The sequence below is a fragment of the Phoxinus phoxinus genome (assembly GCF_949152265.1).
Source record: "Phoxinus phoxinus genome assembly, chromosome: 1".
In the NCBI taxonomy this organism is placed as follows: domain Eukaryota; kingdom Metazoa; phylum Chordata; class Actinopteri; order Cypriniformes; family Leuciscidae; genus Phoxinus; species Phoxinus phoxinus.
The window spans coordinates 35,112,418-35,127,730 of NC_136876.1; the positions used below are offsets into that span (position 1 = coordinate 35,112,418).

At 40.1% G+C, this 15,313-nt stretch overlaps 1 protein-coding gene across 2 annotated transcripts in view; it reads right to left on the reverse strand.

The window, feature by feature from the left end:
• ttyh3a (tweety family member 3a) overlaps positions 1–15,313 on the reverse strand; it is a 68,981-nt gene that overhangs the window by 40,609 nt on the left and 13,059 nt on the right. For both annotated transcript variants that reach the window (XM_079606064.1, XM_079606063.1), the window contains exon 2: positions 6,516–6,685. In XM_079606064.1, the coding sequence (XP_079462190.1) occupies positions 6,516–6,685 (170 nt within the window). The remainder of the gene's footprint in view (positions 1–6,515; positions 6,686–15,313) is intronic.

Below are 15,313 nucleotides of genomic sequence, written 5' to 3' on the forward strand. Positions count from 1 at the left end.
TCACCGAGACATGGCTGAATCCAGCGGTGCCGGACCACGCCATCCAGCCGGCCGAGTTCTTCTCGGTTCACCGCATGGACAGGACGCGGGACTCGGGGAAGTCAAGGGGAGGCGGCGTGTGTTTAATGGTGAACAGCAGCTGGTGCAACAGCGCGAGCGTTTTTCCTCTCACACACTCTTGCACACCAAATCTGGAGCTATTGTCCATCATGTGCCGCCCTTTTTATCTTCCTCGGGAGTTTACATCAGTCATAATCAGTGCCGTTTATATTCCACCACAAGCGGATACGGACACTGCCTTATGTGAGTTGCATGAGGCACTTACACAACACCAGACACAACACCGGGACGCTGCACTTATTGTGTCGGGGGATTTTAATAGTGCCAACCTCAAACGCGCAGCGCCAAAACTTTTACCAGCACATTTCCTGCCCCACCAGGGGCGAAAGGATACTGGACCACTGTTACACTATGGTCAAGGACGGCTACAGGGCACAATCTCACCCCCCGTTTGGTAAATCAGACCACGCAGCCATCTTCCTCATGCCAAAATACAAACAAAGGCTGAAACAGGAAGTTCCGGTTCAGAGGGAGGTCGTGTGCTGGACGGACAAATCGTTGGCTGTGCTGCAGGACGCACTTGATGACGCAGACTGGGACATGTTCAGGAACAGCTCCGGTGATGACGTCAGCGTGTTTACGGAAGCGGTTGTGGGATTCATTGGGAAACTAGCGGAAGACACCGTGGAGAAAAAGACGATCAGAACGTTTCCCAACCAGAAGCCGTGGGTGGATAAAACCGTCCGCGACGCTCTGAGATCTCGCACCACTGCCTATAACACGGGACTTGTGTCGGGTGACATGGAACTGTACAGGGCTGCGTCATACAACGTGCGGAAGGCGGTGAAAGAGGCGAAGCAGCGCTACGGCAGGAAACTTGAGTCACAACTTCAACAGAGTGACTCTAGGAGCCTGTGGCAGGGACTACGGAAAATAACGGATTATAAAGTAAAAAATACCGGTATGATGAACGCGGACGCGACTCTGGCAGATGAGCTGAATATTTTCTATGCTCGTTTCGAGGCTGCAGCTAAAGACGCTAGCGATGTTAATGCTAGCGGCGCTAACGGCTGCAGACAGGAGAACAACAATGCCGGTACCGGGGGCGCGTTCGTCATTACCGAGCATGATGTGAGGAGAGCCTTCAGGAAAGTGAACACCAAGAAAGCAGCAGGACCAGACGGCATCTCAGGCCATATCCTTAGAGCCTGCGCAGACCAGCTAGCACCTGTGTTCACTGAGATATTTAACATCTCTTTATCTCAGTCGGTGATCCCCACATGCTTTAAAGAGTCCATCATTGTTCCTGTTCCGAAGAAACCTTATCCTGCTTCCCTCAACGACTATCGCCCTGTGGCCCTCACTTCAGTGGTGATGAAGTGCTTTGAACGTCTGGTCAGAGACTTCATCATTTCATCATTACCTGACACATTGGATCCACTACAATACGCTTATCATCCAAACCGCTCTACGGATGATGCTATCTCTCATCTCCTTCATACATCTCTTACTCACCTGGACACCCGGAGAGGGAATTATGTGAAAATGCTTTTCATTGACTATAGCTCTGCTTTTAATACCATAATTCCCTCCACACTCACCACCAAGCTGGAGCACCTGGGACTTAACTCATCAATGTGTCAGTGGATCTCCAATTTTCTGACTGGCAGACCACAGGCAGTAAGGATGGGCGGACATGTCTCAGCCTCACTCACTCTCAGCACTGGAGCCCCCCAGGGGTGTGTTCTGAGCCCCCTGCTGTACTCTTTGTACACTTACGACTGTGTGGCCACTACCAGCTCCACCACCGTCATTAAGTTTGCTGACGACACTGTTGTGGTGGGCCTGATCACGAACAACAATGAGTCGGCTTACCTAGAGGAGATTGGAAATCTGGAGAGCTGGTGCCAGAGGAACAATCTCCTCCTGAACGTCAGCAAGACAAAGGAGCTGATAGTGGACTTTTGTACAAAGCGGGAGAGGAACTACCAGACCCCCGTCATCAACAGGAGCCCTGTGGAGAGAGTGGATAGCTTTCGATACCTTGGTGTATACATCACGCAGGATCTATCATGGTCCAGTCACATCAACACCGTGGTGAAAAAGGCTAGGCAGCGTCTCTACCATCTAAGACGCTTGAGAGACTTTAGACTGCCCTCTAGGGTGCTCAGAAATTTCTACTCCTGTACCATAGAGAGCATCCTGACGGGAAACATCACAACCTGGTTCGGAAACAGCACCACGCAGAACAGACGAGCTCTACAGAGGGTGGTGCGATCAGCTGAGCGCATCATCCGCGCCGAGCTCCCTGACCTGCACTCGATTTACAACAAGCGGTGCTGGATCAAGGCCAGGAAGATAGTGAAGGACCCCAGCCATCCTAACAATGGTCTGTTCTCCCTGTTGCGGTCTGGAAAGCGCTTCCGCTCCCTGAAGGCCAACACAGAGAGACTGAGGAGGAGCTTCTTCCCGCAGGCGATAAGATCTCTCAACCACAACACAACACAGGACTAATAATATATTCTTGCAATATCCATCACTGACTGGGTATCCATGGTCACCCTGGCCACACTCATGTACACTTTTGCACTACATATTTATATTATATCTATATTAGATTATATTATATTTATATTTTCATATCTTTATCTATTTTTTATTTATTTTTTATTTTTTTTGTAATTTTATTTTATTTTTATACTGTTATACTGATACTCTTTTATGGTCAATGGCAGTCGTGTAAGCATTTCACTGCATATCGTACTGTGTATGACTATGTATGTGACAAATAAAATTGAAATGAAATTGAATTGAAATTGAATTCTCATTCTAGGAGAGCGGAAACAAAATAGACAAACAAACAGGAATACACAACACAATTACAAGATTACGTACTGAGACGTACTGGCCTGGGTCTTGCCATTCATTAGAATAGATAACTATGTCATCCAGTTATGCACAATTTGGAATGTTAGCCTTATGCATCAACATCGGGAACGTCGCCAGTGCATTTCCATCAGCCTTTCAAAAGATCAAGCTTGTTCACATTAGCAGAACAGACTCTGTCCACACAGTCTTTTAAGTGAGGCAATGGAAAATAATCTGGCTAATAATAATTGTGGGCAGGCTCTCAGGGCAATAAGAACATTAGTCTGACTCGGAACATCAGAAAATAAATTAGGATATTCTTTGATCAATTTCACACTTCACTACCGTATGTTGTTGTTCAGGAAGAGAAGACAGGTAAGAGTCTAGATCAGACAGCATGGCAGAGTTCTGCAAGCGTCCGCACGAAAGCTTAGCATCACACGCAGTCAGTCAATCCATCGTCTTCAGGAATGTAAACGGTTTATTCCGATACTTTAAGTGTACCACTTAAAAGTGAGAATGAATGACTGCAGGCACATATTATGAGATATCACATTATGAGAAATACGGAGTCATGTCCCTCGCAGGTGTGATGATTATTAATGGTGTTTGTGTTGAAAACGAGTTCATCTTCCTCCCCGTGGGGGGAAAAGTCAGCAGGGAGCCTGTGAAGACGACAGAGAGAGTGTTCTCCGTATTTCTACTTCCACAGGACCAGATGTGCATGGATAGACTTTCACAGAAGGGAAGATGCTTGCTCTACATGCACACTCACAGCAGTGTTAAAGTTAAAAAAGAAAAGAAAGAGAGAGAGAGAGAGAGAGAGAGATAGAGATAGAGATAGAGATAGAGATAGAGATAGAGATAGAGATAGAGATAGAGATAGAGATAGAGATAGAGATAGAGATAGAGATAGAGAGAGAGAGAGAGAGAGAGAGAGAGAGACTCTTGGCGAGTAGGTAGAGAAAGTGAGAGGATGTGTGAGACTAGCTCATCATGGATGAAATTAGGCCAACATGAAATACATACTTTCAAAACCAACAACAAAAAACCCCAAAAGACATTAACAAAAAAAAAGATTCCAAAACTGAAACCACCAAACAAATAACAAATAAAAAACACCACAAACAAACAAACAAACAAACAGTTATGCTCTATGGTATATGTTATACGTTATGTGTAATGTTATATGTTGTGTGTTGTTACATGTTCTATGCTATTTTGTTATGTTTTGTATATTTTTTTAAAAAGTGCACTGATAAATCATTCCAAATAAGACCAGGATGTGTAACTGTGTATTAAGTAAGTATTAGGGCGCATTTTGCCATAGTGGCTTTGAGGAATATATGAAGAGACAGCAACACTCCTTTGTCTTTTTGACTTGTCTCTGAGCTCTTTATAACTTCCGAGCTGGGGGGAAAAATGTGTATTAAAGACATGATTTACTGCTTGGTGTGTAAGTCATGGTGACCATAACGTTCTCACCTGTCATCTTGCCTGACAGCTAAGAACATGAACTGAAGGAGAGAGACCCATAAAACCACACAGCAGCAGGCCCTCTCTCATACCGACACAATCACAGGCGGACTCCCTGTAGAGCTAGCGCACGTTAACATGATGGACAAAACATGAGGAGCGGTCATGAGATAAGGGGGTGGTGATGGTGGAAAAGGGTGGTGGTCTTTTTGTTTTTGAGTACACAAGTTAGGCGCTGCCGGGAAAGACATTGCCATAGCAACAGGACGGATAATAGTCAAGCCTCAACTTTCCCACCAAAATCTTTTTATTCACATTGTCCGTCCATTTCGCTTTCGAACATCATCATAACAAAAGCCAGCATTACTAATGCAATCAGTTTATGAATCCTTCTAGTGGTTTGCATTCGCTCAAAGAAACGTCTTAACATCTTGAATTTTTAAATGGATTATAACGCACTTGAAATAAAACAGCAGCACTACGGTCGATTTAGAAGACATTGAAGAAAAACTATAGTGAAGGACAACAGAAACACTCTTAATAGCAACAGCCCTAGAGAGAATGTTGCATTTGAAGTAAAGACTTTCTCATGCACAAACCCACGTTATTCTGCAGCTCAGCACTCAGCGACAATACACTAGGAATAGCCAATGAAACGGTCAATGCTTCACCTCAGCAAATTTTATCAACCAATCAATAGACATCCCGTGATTAATCCAAGCAATCCAATACTAGTGTGGAGGGACCCAGAGGGGATTCAAGACTCCAGAAAAAGTCAAACATGCATTTTTTTCTCAATTTGCATTACAAATTCAATTCTTCTTTCGATGAGATCCAAATGACTTTGACAAGATCATAAAAAGTCACCTAACAAATCATCAAAATTAAGATATTGGTGTTGCACCAGATAATTGAACAAATGACTGAAAGCTGTTACACATTTTCCACGTAGTTACTAACAGAAAATTATGCATAGTTGCATGCAACTATCCTTAACCAAACCTTATAGTAAAGTACATGTTGTTAATCAATATTACTCCTGTTTAATTTACAATATTTCACTGTAACAAGGGCAGCTTAAAATAAAATATTTTCTAATATAAAAATATTTTCTATAAAATTCGATAAATTAACAATAAAATTTAACAAAAAATGTACCTAAATTTAACAATAAAAATAAAACCTTGATTGTTTTAAATTCTACGACTAAATTATATCACAACATTATAATGTACATGGAAATTCATTTTGAGATTTCCTAACGATTACATTGATTTAACAGTATTATTAAATTATCAGTATCCTAGAAAAAATTTGACTGAATTTTTTTTGGGTAGCAGAAATTTCAATGCACCCCTACTGTTTATTTAGTAACATATTCTGACTATTCAGCTCTTTTTCAAACCCTGGGAACCAGACAAGACAAAAAATTAAGCATGCCATGGCAGAGAAACGGTCTGAAGAGAATCTTGCTAAACACGCAGGTTCAAGTTCAGCTACCTGAATGACAAATTGAATGGCACATGGATATGCACTTCATTTCCTACTAAAACTTTGATGCTATTAACCTGACAAACTTTGGCAAATCCAGAGATTAGATCTTCTTCAAAAGCACTAACCATATTCAGCTTTTACCTGCTTCTTAACACAAATTCTTTACCAGACCGACGTACTGAAAAACAAAATCTGTGCTGTTAATCCCTTAAACTGCATAAATCCAGCCGATCAGCCACAACTGTCCATTTTTGCGTGCAATTTGCATCAGACTACCTCCAAAATCGCCATTGACAGATATCATTCTGAATAATCAGATATCGGTGGAGAAATTTAGTATTGGTGCATCCCTAACTTAAACCCATGCCTGCAGCTAGCTCCAAATAAACTGGAGAGATTAGTGCAGAAATGAATTCCCTTCCAGAAATGAAACCCTACCGCCCGTCAGATAATGCAACACGTCTTTTACACTCCAACAGGATGGGTTTTTCCAGCTGGGGAACATTTGATAAAAGCATCTCACTGGAGCCCAAACTAAGCAGTGACTGCATGCATCATCTTCTGCCTGAATATGACGCTGACAGAGCGGATATGAGGAAAGATGCATTCAGACTCACCTGCAGACGAGGGTGGCGATGATGACGCACCAGGCGGTGCAGCAGCAGTCTGCGCTCGGCTGCTCGTCGCTCTTCTTACGGCGACAACACAGCCAGCAGGAGTAGATGAGGAGGAAGAGGAGGTCCAAAGCCAAGCATGCCAGAGCTACACTGCCCAGCAGCAGGATGGACTGCAAGAGGAAAAGAGAAATAATCTTAGAGATGGGGGAAATTCTGGATACATAATATTCAAGACAAGAGCCATTCTTTACGAAAGTCAACTGTTATTGAACCTTCAATTTTGGAATTAAAAATTAAAAAAATAATAATAATTCATGCATACACTAAGATATGCGTACGTACAACTAGCATGATGCAAATTTCTTCAGCAGCATAGTATATGGGTAGCCAGATTTTTCGACCCATGCATCAACTGTACGCTCAGTTTGTGTATGCGCTTTGAATTTTCTTGTTGGCGACATTGGCCCGGGCTGTTTTTTCACAGTTGAAAAAGAAACGAGAAACTAGGCACAACAACAAAACACGCCTGTCCTGACGACCACTTGGGTGAGGGGGTTTAGAGACACCACGCAACTCTAGTTAAAATTAATACAAGGATATTTTTTCGGTCATAACTTTTGGAGAGAAATAGTAAACATTTGCAAAAAAAATTATAAAAATTATCCTTATGGTACACTAAGTTTACTGATTAAATATGTCATAAATAAATTGAAAAAAGAATAGTGCAGACACTGAACACGGATGAGATATTCTAGTGTGTGACGATCGCTTGTGTTCGCACACACTATCAATAGAGTACACTTTGATACACTATGCGTTCAGCTGTACAAAGTGCTCTTAGATCAGGGTTTATACTTCATTTAAATCCACTGGCAGCTATCTTTGGAGTACCATCTGAAATTTGCTTTCCAGTATCACTGCAAAAGGTTCTGGCCTTCACAACTTCATTAGCAAGATGTCTCATTATTTTAAAGTGGAAGCCTGTGTCACTCTCTACATTTAACGCTTTCCTCGCCAGCGTTTAAAAAAGGCAAGGCAAGCAAAACATCAAAAGAACGCTTTTAAACAAATCACCTTTTTGACTTTTGATATGGCCTCCCTTTTTGGATAAAGTACTGGCTTACTCTACAAACAGTTAAGCTGGGCACCACATTTCTTCCACCCCCTTTTTTATTTTCATTTTCTATTTATTTCATCATTTATTTTTTAATGATGTATTTGTATTTATGTATTATATTGTTCTGATTTTTTATTTATTTATAGATATTTCTTCTAACCGTTTTATTGTACTGTCTGTTTTACTGTATTATAAAACACTACAATTATTTATTATAATTATATTGTTTTGTTAGTCAGGGTAATAATTTTGTGGAATTTGAACTTGTGACGAATGGGTTTGATTATCTGTACACTTTTCCTGTGTAGATAAATCCAATAAAATAAAATAAAAACTGAAGTATACTTCAGGCTTTAGCCTCCAAAGCAAATAATAAAACAATTGTATATCTAATGTTGAAAAAATAAAGGAAAATAGTGTGCCTTGATATTAGTTCATAAACGTGAAAAAAGCTATAAATGACCTAATTTGTGTTAGATTTCTTTGCAGCTGTTCATTTCAGTTTTATGACTCGTTTGAGTTCAGAATATCACTAAGACAACTCGTAGGCACCTTGAAACGACGTCTGTGCGGGTTGCTCTAAGCAGAGTCTCCCGCTGAAAATCACGTGACAAATAACCTGCAGGGGAAGTTTTGTGTATAATGAGGTCAGAGCTATTCTCGGTTAAGACACACACTTCACTCTGACAATCTTGTTGTGACAACCACACAGGGATTAAGCACTTTAAGATTCCACACTCAAATTCCTCAAAAACTGACCCAATTCTGGTCGCGCCTGATTACCGGGAGAATCAGTCAAATGGAGACACCCATGATGGGTTTGGCCTGGTATCCAATCAGTTAATCTGCACAGACTCACTGAACCCCTCTTCACATATAAGCATTTCAAACCTCCCAAATCAAGTAGTTTCCATTCGGCTCGGTGTCGATTCAAAAGGGGCCCAGCAAGTCAGACTGGAAAAGCGAGCAGGTCTTAAAAGCAGAGTCTGTACCACTTAAAGGGCATCAGTGCTCAATGCATTTACTTTGAAAACACAAAGCCTGATTGTTCACCTCAAAGTAATTCCTTAGGCGTATTAGGCTCAGATGAGTCGGGTGAATCTGGTGCAGAGAGTATGCAGGTATATCAGACTGCCATGAAACAAAGTTGTTTACATTGTAGCAGACTGCCACAATGACACCTTCCGAGGAACAACTAGTTGCTGGAAGTTGTGGATTAACAATTGTGTCATTGAGTCTTGAAAATGAAAGAGTTAGAACATAACCCCCAAAATTGTGGATTTTAGTGTTTTTTCTACTCATTTGTTTGTCACTGTCATTGCTGCAGCTATTTTGAACGGACTACCACATTGCACACTGGTCTATTATTGTGGCATCATTAAATTCAGCTCCATCCGGACACTGTCTGGTTATTTTACATGTCAGTCATTCTGTCTTTTCCAGATTAAGTGGACTGTTTCCAGCCAGCATATGGTACAATGTGCACCAGACTGATAAAAGTCTGCCTCACCATTAGATTAATAATTATGTCAATTACAACACTTGACCAGTTCAAATTCGAGTTAGGGTAATGCAACAGAACAAGTATGCTTCACAGTTCTTCTTTACTAGACATAAGCCATGTTAATTAGGTTACCTCAGTTTACCCACTCTGCACTCAAAACCAAGGATCAGTCACGCATGTCGACCAGCTGATGGGTCTTTGGCCATTGCAGAAAGTTAAAAAGATCAACACATCTGTAGATTTAAATTCAAGACCACTAGATTACATTTTCAGAATGTCTATTACTTCACTACGTTTTGACGTTGTACTTACACAGTTCGAATTAATGTGTGATAGAGAAACATGGGAAATTATTTCCAAAAAACGAGACAACTCAGTCCCTTCAGGCAAATGCTAAACCCTGATCTAATTTTAGAAGCACAATTAAGCTTTGTACAGTATTGACTGTGAAAACCACTTGTCCACAAAACACAATGCTCACTATTCACAGTGGCACTTCAAGAAAAATTAATGTTCTGTGAGGCCCTCTGTCTGTTTTTGAACTCTCACACAGTGAAAGATTCAGTGAAGGTTATGGCTACTGGACTTTACGTTTAAGATTCTTTTTAATCCAACAGGTGAATAACCAAATAGAGGCATATTTAGGATAAACGAACCAACCGAGATAATTTTCCTGATGACTATCTCTAATAAATAGAAGATGGAGCATGAACCTCTTTCCTGGTCAAAATCACAAACCGACTAAACATTTGTTGGATGATTAGGGGTTAAACCGACCGTATTTGATCCGTGATCCATACGGGCCAGGCTCCACGGTTCGGCACGCATGAATGTTTTGCGGATCAATTGCTAAGTTTCACCATGAATTCGGTACTTGCCCGCTGTAATCTAAGTGCGCAGAGAGGCACATTTCAGATAGCAAGAGAACAGCGAATTGATTTCTCTTTTGCATCTCTATGCGCTTGAATAGACATATACACACAAACTTATTTAAAAATACCAGTCTCTGCAAGTATTCTCGTAAACACAGTCGGTTATGTCTTAAGTCAATGTAAACAGTTGAGAAAGAAATCGGATGTGTATCATTGTATTGGATCAGTGGATTCACTCTTAAAGTGACAGCAGCATATAAATACCTGCTACTGTCCAAGTCATTAATGTTAACCAAACAACAAAACAAAGATGAATCTACATTTAATTTACAGTGAACACTATTGTGTTATTTTACATTTAGGTCTAATTATTATGTCCGTAGTCAAATACTCCACAGTTAAGCCCAATTTATACTTCTGCGTCGAACTCACGCCGTAGCTATGTCTGTATGTAGCACGCATACCCTTCGGTGTACCCTGACGTGCACCTCTCCAAAAATGTAACAACGCGTCAATTCTACGCGTACGCAAGCGCTGTGATTGGTCTGCTAGAACCCCTCCCTCGGGTTTCACACGCTCCCTCTACATTTGTAATTGCGCGTCAACGCGGACAACGACGCAGAAGTATAAATGAAAACCAACGCGTAGTCTATAGCGTAGAGGTCCAACGCAGAAGTATAAATCAGCCTTTAGACCTTACCTTGTTTGCAACTTTGTTATATTGCATTTATCTATGCTTGTAATCAGTGTAGGCCTATTTGTTCTTATTTTTTACTGAATGTTCACTTGCCTTTAATAATGTTTGAACTAGTATGGCTAGTAGTTTTTGCTATCGTATCAATGTACTTAAAGTGTGCTTTAAGTAACAAATGGAAAGTAAAGTTACATTTCAAGTCGGACTTAAGCCCAAAACCATCCATACAACAATAGGTAATATGAGCCAGGAATTCATCAGAGACAAATGAGGTGTGAATGATGATGATGATGATGGGTGAAATGACGACTCAGGATGAGGAAATCTGTGCCAGCATTGGCAGAATGGCAAGTAAGCACTCTTAATATGATTAATCAGTGCTTAAATACTCTCATTTACAAAGAATAACAGCTCCAACCAGAATGGCATAGCTGACAACCTCTGATAATGTGTTTGGAGAATATGATTAACAGCCTATGCGCCTATGATCATCTCAGCGTATTGGCAGAATGCTGTGGCTTTATAAACATACAATGCGATCGAATAATCAGCACTAGTAGAAGATGGTAGAATAAACATGAGATTTGGAGGTCAATTTATCATCTACTAAATTGGTTTTAAACAAGAAAACCAAGTTTGAAATAAGAAAAAAGTAGCACAAACAGTAGAGGATGGTACTACTTGCAACACCAAAGTCATGGGTTCGATTCCCAGGGAATGCATAAACTGATCAAATGTGTACATTGAATACAATGCAAGTTGCTTTGAATAAATGCATCTGCCAAATGTGTAAATGCAAATTTAACACAATCTACATGTTTTCGAGAGGCCTCCTCGCCGGAAAGAGGTTTGAAACACAACTGGCCTTTGCCAACGTCTCATGATTGTGTTTTCCTGTGAGAACTTGTGCCAAGGAGGTCACTGCAATTACAGAGATTTCAATCCTGCAACGTTTCTCCTTTTGCTGCTAACAGGAAAAGACCCAGACTCAGCTTTTCTAAACAGACGGTAATCTTCAGCAGATTATCTTAATGGATCTCCTCTTTCCATATGCCGATTCAGGACGCAGCACAGCGAAAGACCCCGCTGAGCGATACCACTGCCCAAGAACAACAGCAGCATTTCAAACACAAGGTCACTGTGGTGAAATGTGCTCCTGGCTGTAGGCCATCCTCCTGATATTTGCAAAATATGCACCACCCTTTATTTTGTTACGTTTCAGAGAAAATAGATTTTCGCCATACATGGAATCTCACTGTGCACTACTACCGTAATAAGAGACACCTTTTTCTCATTTATTTACTATTTAAATTGGTTCACCACTATATAACCATAGTTCACCACTATATAACCATAGTTCACCCAACTATGACAAATATCATTTTTGCGTTCACATTTTCCACAAAAGCAAAATAAAAAAAAATCCATGAGAACATTTCAATGACTTTCCAAAACAGGACAACAATATAGAGTTACTGATTACAGTGGTCAGAGGAGAGATGTCAAATTTGCCGCCACTACCTTGTGTCGGGTTCAGACTACACAATATTTTTGTCTGTTACGATAGTCTTGGTGTCAGATTATGTGATTTTTACTCCTAAATTATTGTGTTGTGGATAAGAAATGTCTAGAGAGACAACACGTTGCTTCCCAACCAACCATCGCATGCCATTTTTAATGACATGCGTGATGTCAACGAGAAGGCGGAGCTAGAGATTGATTTCAGGAAATAAGAGCTACCGAAGCTGTGAAGGATAATATGAATTATTAGGAATTATTATTATTCCAGTATTCACTGGGTTTCTGTAGCGCCTCTGATATCGTTCGCCAGCATTTATCTTTTTTCACTCTAACGTGGTAGTCCCTCGAGGATATCATAAACACCATAATAGCTCCACAAACATTTCCTCCATTGCATAATATCACCTAGCAGCACCAAAGCCATCATCTCTCTTTTCGTTTCACCATGTAGAGCTTCTGTGTTCCTATTGGTCAACGTCACAGATGTGACGTTGTGAAGCATCATTCTATAGAATTAAAAAAGTATAGAACTATAAAATGAACATTAATTAAAAAAAAAAAATTCAAAACAAAAAAAACTTTGCTTATAAGACACTATAAATAATCACTCATAGAGATGCGATTCAGAGGAAAAAAATACGGCTTCATCAAGTGACGTAATTGACTTAATCTTCATTTCAGAACTGTCTATGAAAGGGCTTCATTCTCCTATAGGAGACAGTGGATGTGGTTCTTTGGATGTGGTTCATTGAATGAATGGCATTTCATTCAGTCTGGCAGAGACTGAAGCTCAAGACCTTCAAAAAACCTACGATAAGAGTACAGGATAGGTCAGCCTTAAGCTCTTGAGTGAATGTCATTGGAAATATTAGGAAATTAAATTGGAAAATGTCACAACTGCCCCAGGAAATGACACATTTTTGTATTATAAAAATACGTGGCTTCAAAAACAAAATAGAAACTTAAACTACAGGTTTGAAAGATCATTTAGTTTCCAAAAAAAGCATCTTTGTGGGTGGTGTGGTACAGATGTGGGTAACAGAAACCATGCAAGGTGCACATTTTATTAATGCAAAAGAATATACTAGACTAAAAGACTACATGCATGACCACTTCTGACTATTCTACGGACAGCCCTATAGTTTTAAATAGTGAGAAATAAAATATAATTCTCATTTATATTTTATATTTGAATATTCTAAATGTAATATTGGGTAGAAAAAAGAGATTATGCACAAAGCTAAACACGCCTTCAAATTGAACACCGTTAAAACGCTTGAGTTTATGCAGTTGTGGTCAGAATTAATGGCACCCCTGGTAAATATGATTTAAAAAAATTGTTAAAAATAAATCTGCATTGTTTATGCAGATTTTATGCAGATTATGTCCACATCCAAAGAACCCTGTGCCGTTTGAAGATCCAGTCGTGTCTGACAACTTAAATTGCTGGAGTTTGTTTTTGGATGAGCGAGGATAACTTTTCTTGAAACCCTCCCAAACAACATGTGGGGATGTCTGACCCCAAGACTCAAGTAATCTCTGCAATTCTCCATCTGTGGTCCTTGAAGAGTCTTTGGCCACTCAAACTTTCCTCCTCGCCGTTTCGGGATTCGTAACATCTTTAGTTGATTGGAACTTCTTAATTATTGCCCTGATTGGTCAAGTTGGGGATTTTCAATTATTTTGCTATTTTCTTACAGCCACTTTCTATTTTGTGATGCTAGAATATTTTGATGACCATCAGAACTATATTCTTTGGTTTTACTTATTGTGATGGATGATTAAGGGAATTTTAAACTCATGTGAAACAATAAAATAAAAAAGTCATAGCTAGACAATTTCCTGTTCCTAGTCACCCCGGTGTGCTAAAAAAGGTAAATATTAATGGGAATATACTTAAGATATATTTTACTCCTAAAAACAAATCTAGGGGTGCCAATAATTGTGGCCAATGTGTTTCATAATGTGATTTTCCCCCTCACTATCAATTATTTTACTTCAATCATTAAAAGGTTAGATTTTTGCAAAAAATGTTAATGAAAGATCAAAAGGATAAACAATGATTTATTTTTTATAGCCATTTTTATCATATTTACCAGGGGTGCCATTAATTCTGACCACAACTGTACACGAAATTATATAGCTGCCATTTAGGAAACCATTAAAAAAAACACACACAAAAACACATACAACAAACTATCTCATAGGCAGGTATATTTGTTCCTTCTGAAAAAGCAAAGCAGTATAATTTCATTTTTAAGCAAATCAAACACTCTAAAAAGAAAAATGTTGTTGTGCTTAAAGCCCAACATTTAAATGCTGATATCCCAAAGCATCGCTTTCAACTGATTTGATTTTCCTCAGGGAGCGATATAGCTTCCACATTGTCATGGAAAAGAGTGAGGCTCTTTTCATTTGCTGTTGGAGCAGCAAGGGGCCAAATCTGGGTCAGAGATTTCTTTGGGAAACCAAGAGTAATCTGGGGAGGGGTTAGAAACACTTTCAGAGTGGATGCTAAAAGCATTTCAGCCTTTGAAGGCAGACTGTAGGCAATAAACTGTCCCACACACATGCACAGGAAGTCAGTAGTTAACACCTAACTGCAAATGTAAACTGAAAAAAAAAGAAACAGCCACGCAGATCAGATTTGGAGTCAAACCAAAGCAGAGACATTAATATTTCAAATAGGATTGTGTTTACATCGTTCCATGAATGGCTTACCTCACAAATCCTTCATAACTAGCCAACCACGTGATGAATTTATTGGCAGTAAGCCACAATGAGAGACAGCTTGTGTTTCCTGCCTGGCCTGATGACAGGACGGCCTCGTCAGTCTGTGTCGCACCATGCAAACACGCTGACAAAACAGATTAGCAGCATCCCTGCTCTCGCTTCCTGTGTGCCCGGCGAAATCCCTGAGAAGGATGCGCTAGAATGACTAAAATGATTCAACAAACACCGGCGGTACAATTATCAAAAATGGAAATGTTTCCAGGCCAGTCACGAATTTCTCCAACCTCCCCCACAACCAGCCTGGGGAGTGGGTGTGGGAAAGCATGTAGGGGTTGTGCTTTTCAAATTTTCACTTCA